The following is a 7,844-nucleotide window of genomic DNA, read 5'->3' as shown; positions in this document are numbered from 1 at the left end:
GGCACCAACCCCAGCCTTACCCCATCCTCCTGTTTCAGCCCATGGCTCTGAGCCACGGTTTCAGCTTGAACATGCCCTGATAGGTGAGATACCCTTTTCGACACACTGCTAAAGCCCATATTTAGTTATTAGCGATTTCTCAGTTGTTGGATACTCTTGGAACAAAATTGCTTTATTCCAGCGAGTCACAGATGGCTCACCCAAGCCATCTTTTTTTAGTATCTAATACATGGTATAACGTTATGGCAGGAAAATGCAGGTCAAGATCGCACATCTAATCCCACACATAGCATACTTATACCACACAGACTTACAGCAATTCAAAGGCTATTAGCTTTATTAACAAGTAACGAAGTATATGCAAGTAAAAAATTTCTGAAGAACAAATCCTGTGTGGGACTACTTCCCCATCCCAAATCACTCCCTTTAAATAAAAACTTTCATGTTTTGAAGAAGGATTACTTGTTTCACAAACATGTATTACAGAAAGAGCTGTGTGTTCAAGGAGGGGGTCCAGGTTTCCTCCTGTCAGCTTTCCCTGGTAGCAGCCGAGAAATTCCCTGACTGCTTTCAACGCTATTCACAGAAGAAATCAATGTCCTGAAAAAGAGAGTTAAAAGGAAAGATGTTTTGAGATTACTTAAGGATTAATGTTCCATTATCACCCCCCACAAGTACAGGAGTAAATGCAAACACAGAATACACTAAAATATACTCAAAGTATTCTGGAAAAGAAAAAGGTCTTTTAACTCCTTTTACGTAGCTGGGAAGATTTGTTCCTGCCATAAATTTTTAAAGTTAATTAGGCAATACCACCTTCTCTCTTCATTTCAAATGATTCCTTTATCTCCCCTTTTTTTTTTTTGTATTCCCACATCCATACCTGGATTTATTAGTCATATGTAACCCTTTATCCTTAAACAGTTCCTAATCACACATGAAAAGGGTGGGTGCCTTAAACAGACTGAGGCGATGCGATACACTTGCTACGGAGAAATGTTGACTGGAAAATAAAAGCCCGTGTTTTGCTTGAAAATTTCCAGCATGGGATAGACTTCCACAGCATATTGCTTTCTTCTAACTTCCTGCTATTCTCTTATACGGCTATGTAGACCTCAATTCTGCTGCAGGGAATTATCACACTGTGGTGCTCAAACTGTACGACATTTACATGAGACCAGCGTATCACATATAGCTATCCACTGGAAGCAGAAGACAGGGAGCTGTTTTGGAACAGATGCTCGCTGGTAATGAAGTACCCTCATCTTAGCCACCAAATGGCCAATTTTAAGTGATCGAGGGAAGGCAGGCAATCCAACACCGCTTTGTAGTACAGACAGACTGTTGTGTCGCATCTATTGTATTCAGTGTGATTCAATGGTTCAGAAGTAGCAGCATTGGAGGGTGGGGGGGGGGGGGGAGGGCGGTGTGTGGAATCCTAAAATTTATTGCTCAGACAGCAACCAACAAGCATGGATTACCCAGTGCTGCACAAAAGGATGCTGAGAGAAGTTCACAGGCAGAAATGTTTGTTAGCAGGGTCTGTAGCTAATGGCATACATTGACTCCAACAGTGAAAGCTACTTTTGGGGGAAAAAGAAAAAAACAAAATAAAAGGAGGATCAGAGACACAGAGGCCCCCAGGATGATGTCCTCTTTCAGGCTTCTCTCCGATGCAGCAGGTGCCCCCCCCTAATACTTTTCCCCGTCAAGTTCCCTATCAATTGTTCCTCCATGCAAAGCCATTTGTGTGTGCCACCCAGTGCTTTGATGAGGGGCAGGTGCCGCATGCTGATTAATCGTTAAGCTTTGGGCATCATCAGGTCCCCCAATATAAAAGGCAACCCCTTCCCAAGAGAACCCATCGTAACACCAATATTGGGCTTTGCAGGTGCAAGGCCAGGAAAGCAAGGCAAAAACATTGCCAGCGGCTTGGGGGAAGGCTAACAGAGCTGTGTGCAAGAGACCAGCTTCTGACTTGCAGATGGAAGGCTGGTGATATTAGAGGCACCTATGGTGGTGTGCAATGCTAGCTCTGTATAAAACAGCACCTTTAAGGGATATTTCTGGAGCAAGCAGCATGCGCATACACAGATTGGTCAAGATGGGCTGTAGACTGTTTTAAATATGAACTTAGAAAGAGTGAGATCCTTAAGGTCACGTTTGCAACATATGACTGAGAGCAGTAGAACAAGGAAAAGAACGCATCTGTATCGCCCTTCGTTTTCCTTGCAAAGTTCCTACATAGCGAGAATGTGAAGTAAGGGCGAAACAACTGTGAAAGTCCGTGTCGCGAGTTTTGCGAAAGAAAATTACTTTCCAATTCAAGTTTTGCATTGCAGCCTGACAACAGCCCATTCTGGACCCCGAGTCAGCCTGCAGGCTAAGACATCGCTTTAACCTACCTCTGCTTGCTGTGCAGCAGACTGGCTGTCATATTGTTGAGACAAGAGCTTAGAAACATGTTTTAGCAGTTCTTTCATGTTCTGTGACTAATTAATTGCTGCAATGCTTCTGGGCCAAATTCAGAATAACCTAATGTAGTGTCAAGAAAAGCAATCACTTACCTGAGATTCGCATTTCCTCAAATAAAGCTTGTCTGACACATTATAGCGCAAATCCTAGCAACTATTAACATGAAACAAAATTCTTTCTTTCACTTATTTCCTCTGCATTAATGAAACCCATCTAGTAATCTGGACCTGGGATTAAAAACTCCAGATACGATTTCAAGATTGAAAAATAAATTGTATTTTGCCGTACACTTCAAAACAGCATATAGCTAAATATTCAATATTGATGAAGGTAATTACTGGAAACATACCACTCCGTTTGTTTTAAGCATAGAAATAAGCTACCAGTAAGTGTTAGTTGTAAGCCAAACCATACCAGCCTCTGACAAAGGACCCTCCTCTTCCAATCCTCTGTGAAGTGTTTCAGATCTTCAGTAAAATTAAGAGCTGTCTGGTGCATGTACATAATCAGGGACAATCACCCTTTCAGAAACACAGCCTACTTACTCACAGAACACTAATGTGTTTCCAACAGCATTTTAATTCAGCTTTTTGATAGACGTACCAATAACTTTGACAGCATGCTTGCCTTCTCATAAAAAGAAGAGAGTAAATCAGAATTTCTCTATGACAACGTCCATCTATATATACAATTAATAGAAAGCGTGCTTGTGTGCGTTACTGAAGTACGCAGCACAATATCCAGACTCTAGAGAGCTGCTCACAATGTATTGCAAATGGTTTGGGTAAAACTTACGTGGCCTTGAAAGAATACTGTTCAAATCAACAGGAACTCTAATAGGATCAGGCCCTTAATGCAGCATTTGTAATGTCTGCAATATCAGAGCGTATGTTAGAATTTTATTGAGGCTATTTGCCTGTATAGAGGCCCAAAGACTGGATCCCTAAGCATCTGTGATATGCTGCAATCAACTGCCACAAGTATGATTTGTTTTTACAGCAAATTAGCATTACACAGCCAAGTAAAATTACGTAGCCAGCTGGGCTTTTGCAAATTCCTTACCGTTGTAGGAACAGTCTTATTTGCTTCTTGATAGACATGTTGTTCTGAGACTGAACTGCTAGGGAAATAACCAACTGTCCCCATATGGTCTTCATACTGTTCTCCATAAACCTTCAAGCAAGGAGATGTATAATTAGGTACCTTAAAACAGTCCTCATCTGGTTTGAGCTTGTTCATAATTTAGTCAAAAGCAGTTTCTAGTAGTGTTTCTTACTCTGGTTTTACATTTCCTAGTTTCCAGTTAGCTGGCACATGAAACAAACCATTAACACAAGTCCTGATACAGGCATACATTTTTTGGAGTAAATTAATACCGCCTATAGTTTACCTGGAATTTTTTTATAAATGCGGCTAATATTTATCTTTGCTTCCCTTAAATTTAAGATTTCCGTGGCCGACTGTGATAAAAGGTTTCTCCATAGTTTCAGCAAACAGCCATAGAAAAGAACTGTTGAGCCCTTCTGTTAAGGTTCAGTTCATAATTACCATATAGTTATTGAAGATATTTCATAAAAAAATAAAAAATTAAACCCCTCAAGACTCCTCAATCAGTTTAAGTTTAATCATTCACTTTGAAAACTAAGTTGCTGCTTTAAAACCCACAATAGCTCAGCGTTAGCATCCATTTCTTGACAGAAATTCGTGTTAATCTACTTCCGTTCTGCTCATATACGCAAGAATCTCCTCTTACACTTCCAGCCCAGAATTCTCCAGAGTCTTTTTCTTTCACTAGTTTTGAGTAAACATAAATCAACTGCCCTTTTTTAATATTAATGAATCTGCAGTCTGGAGCATTATAATCCTCTTCCACTCTGGCAAGGGAAATGGTGTCTAGAAAAAAAAACAACCAAGAATGAAGTTGGACGATTTAAAAAATATATATATACACTTTTATAGAGAGAAATGTATGTGTGTGTGTGTATGCACACATGTAAAACTATTTCTACAGACACAAGTAGGTTATCCTCAAATTAATAGAAGTCTACCAGAATTTGTCCGGCTCATTTTTCTATTCTCCAGTAAGCAAAGTAACAGCTTAAGAACGTGCCATTTCATCCCAGTGGAAGTTACAATCCTTCTCTCTACGCTTACTTTCACTCGAGTGAAAAATGTCCCTTACAAATCCCTTTTTGCAGTAAAATGGCATGCGACACTCCACATAAACCCTCCCACTCTGCTTTTTAAGTTGACAAACCGATTCAAATATAACAAAGCTAAATAAGCAGAGTAGTTTTCCCTCACACTACCGCATCCAAACTCCACAGTAATTTTTGAGATTATTTTGTCCTCAAAATTAAAGCAAAATTACTTACAGACACAGTTGTCATCAGCACACAGCTTCTTGCTGGCAAGCTTGTCCATAAAAATTCCAGTTACAAGAGGACACATTAATCCGAGAGACAAAAGTAAAACAACCAAATAATCATGTCGTGTCATTTTAATTTGCCGCAGCGCTTGCCGAATGTGTGCTGGGTCCAGCAATCCCTGTCTTTTATGGAAGAGGCAGACACCTGGACAAACACGCCGGGCCAACGGGAAGGGGTTGGGACAACATTCCACCCCACCAGAGGAGCCACAGGCAGAGGAAGACCTCAGGGTCCACTTACGAAACCAAATCCCTTCCCAAAGCCATTCTGCATTAACATTTCAATCAGCAACTGTATTATTTAAACGTTCTAAGCCTTCCTGTAGTTGTCCATAATCTTAATCTTACCTCAAGCAAAGTTTGAGAATGAAAAATTAAGTCAGACCCTGGTCAGCAGCAAAGGAAATTACATCCTTCCAAATCCTAAAGTCCTTCATTTTCTCAAATGCTCACTGACAAATGTAATCTTCCCTGGAACATAAACCCGCAGTGGCAGAGATTTCCCTGTTACGGTCTATGGAAAGGACCCTAACGCATGGATGCAAATGTAAACAAACCATTTGGGAGTTGAAACACAGTAGAAAGGCTTTGCAAGTCAACAATTTCAATTTGATGTCTAAAAGTTCAAGCACCACATACTTGTATAGGCAAGATCCCTTCCACAGAGACGCAGTCGAGAGCAAAACACACAGGTTACGCCAGGACAGCGACCATTTCACTTTTATTTACATAGCTGAACTCAGTTGAGAGTTTGCAGATGCAAGACGCTGAACAACATACAGTGCCACAGGCTGACTTAAAAGGTCCTCTTTATGCCTTGGAGAGGACATGTAGAATTCATCTAACTTCCCAAAAGCTTGTCCTAGCACACATGAGGCAAGACTTGTAGGGAGTATTTTAAGTAAAATAGATGCACACATACACACAAAAGGAACAACCACCGGAGTTACTGCACTGTAAGCAATTCACATCACAGCTGTCAGGCTACAGAAGGCTGGTCTGGATCAGTCCTTGTAAGTGACCAAGAGCAAGTTTGGGAATTCCCAAAACATCACTGCAGAGAACCAGCGCTTCCCGATTCACAAGGAGGCCTGAAGAGCTGCTGGCCGTACCAGCTTTCAGTCCGCAAGCAGAACGGAGGAAGCTGTCAACTGTCGTCCAAAATCACACACTCTCTTTTACAGAAAGAGCATCTTGCAGTTTCTGGCATCGCCCTCCCATTACAGCGGACTTCACCACATTCTCCTCTTCCAGCCCGTTATTCCTTCCTCCAGCCTCCCGTATGTAGTGTCTAACTTCCTTTGCAGACAGCTCCACACAAACCCTTCTAACTGAATAAAGGTGAAGACCAGTGGTATGCAATGGTAGTCTCATGTACACAGACTAGTGGGATGAAAGGACAGCATAATTAATACTTATAAAATGATGACTGCAGAAGGAAAAACATAAGGTTCATGATGGAATAACATAGTCACTTTTGCTCCCTTACAGGCACATTGAAACGATTTTCACTCGCAAGTATTAGAATACTTGTGAAATCGCACAGACAAAAAAAAAGCACTAAAAAGAATGAAAAAAAACATACATGGAGATAGGACAGTAATTGAGATGACTGTGGAAGAGGCATCATCTTGCAACGTACCCTGGGAGCAGAAGATGAAAGATTTTTCAGGTCTTGTGCAAAAAAGGTGGTTTATGTAGCTGGTTTTATGCTTACAGATAACATAGCACTTGCTCAGAATTGAGTGGACGTGCCAGCACTACAAAGTATACCAAGATTTTATAAAAAGCAATCATGCTTCCCTGAAGGTGCAGCACTTTGTCCAAAGAACAGTTTTAAGTCAGATCTCACTTGTTCCAGAACAGAAGCTAGGGGAAACAGATGCTCTGCAGCTACAGCCAAAGCCCACAGGAAGGGACTGTACCGAGCCACGGTCATAGAGGAAAGGCCTCCAGCATCCTTCCTCCCGCCCCCATTGACCAAATTACTTTGGAAACAGAAAAAACCTCAACACTTGCAATGTAGCTACAATGCAAAACATTCTTCCTTGTAGTTTCTTGCCTAAACATCAGCTACTCCAATACTTACCTGAACTACTTCTAAAGGAAATCATGCTAACTCTACCCCATTACTTCTTTGTCCGAAAGGGTAGTCAGAGGCCTCACAGAGAAAAGTATTCAAGAAGCGAGGAATGGTGCAACACGACAAGCGCTGTGCGACCGCTTCCTCTCAAACGTTCTTCTTCAAGGGTCTGATTGCAATCCTCCTAGCCAACACCATACAACAGCTACTGCAAGATTCACCAAAAATATAATCATATTTTAAGTAAACTTCATTATTCTCTTAGCCTAAAATATCTTTCTAGGTCTTCCATCACCCAAACAAAACACTTCAGCTTTTAAAAGTGATTTTTCCACCCAAATATTTGTAACAGTTACAACTCAAAATACTACATCTGTTTACTTCACTGCATTCTGTGTATTTCATGTCACACACCACCTGTAAAGGTTTTTGACAAACGGATAAAAAAACCAAACCCAACAACAAATCCAGAGGAATTACGACACATATTTTGGAAAAACCTGCGTATAAACAGACCATCAGGCTCATCTGCATTGTCTTTGTAAAGAGCCAGAAAGCTCTTCCTAAACCACTTATTAAAATCACTGGTAATAGGGCTGGAAAAAGCAGAAGAGAAGACAACAGATAAACTTCTATGTTTCTTCTGTGGACCTGCTTCTACTACCAGCCATCATTAGAAAGACAAAACCAGGCTGAACGACAGTGCTGTCAAACTGTAATCAATTTCTACCCATACCTGGGAAAAAAACCCACTAATGATAAGTTGTTTTTCTTAAGTGACAATTATTCTTGCTGAAAAGCAGCTGTCCCCTCGATAATGAGGCTGGAGATCGAGTGTTGCATTTATTTAAGCTGACA

The 7,844-nt window shown here is 40.9% G+C and overlaps 1 protein-coding gene across 1 annotated transcript; it reads right to left on the bottom strand.

The window, feature by feature from the left end:
- Nucleotides 1-576: 576 nt before the first annotated feature.
- OTOR (otoraplin) lies at nucleotides 577-4,974 on the bottom strand. The gene is made up of 4 exons (XM_009575178.1): nucleotides 4,851-4,974; nucleotides 4,229-4,368; nucleotides 3,538-3,648; nucleotides 577-600 (listed from the first exon to the last, which is right to left on the bottom strand). Exons 1-4 carry the CDS (start codon nucleotides 4,972-4,974, stop codon nucleotides 577-579), a joined length of 399 nt encoding a protein of 132 aa, XP_009573473.1.
- Between the last annotated feature and the right edge of the window lie 2,870 nt (nucleotides 4,975-7,844).

Source organism: Fulmarus glacialis, unplaced genomic scaffold, assembly GCF_000690835.1.
Source record: "Fulmarus glacialis isolate BGI_N327 unplaced genomic scaffold, ASM69083v1 scaffold9903, whole genome shotgun sequence".
Classification (NCBI taxonomy): domain Eukaryota; kingdom Metazoa; phylum Chordata; class Aves; order Procellariiformes; family Procellariidae; genus Fulmarus; species Fulmarus glacialis.
The sequence above is the reverse complement of the archived record's forward strand: the minus strand, read 5'-3'. Positions and strand labels throughout refer to the sequence as shown.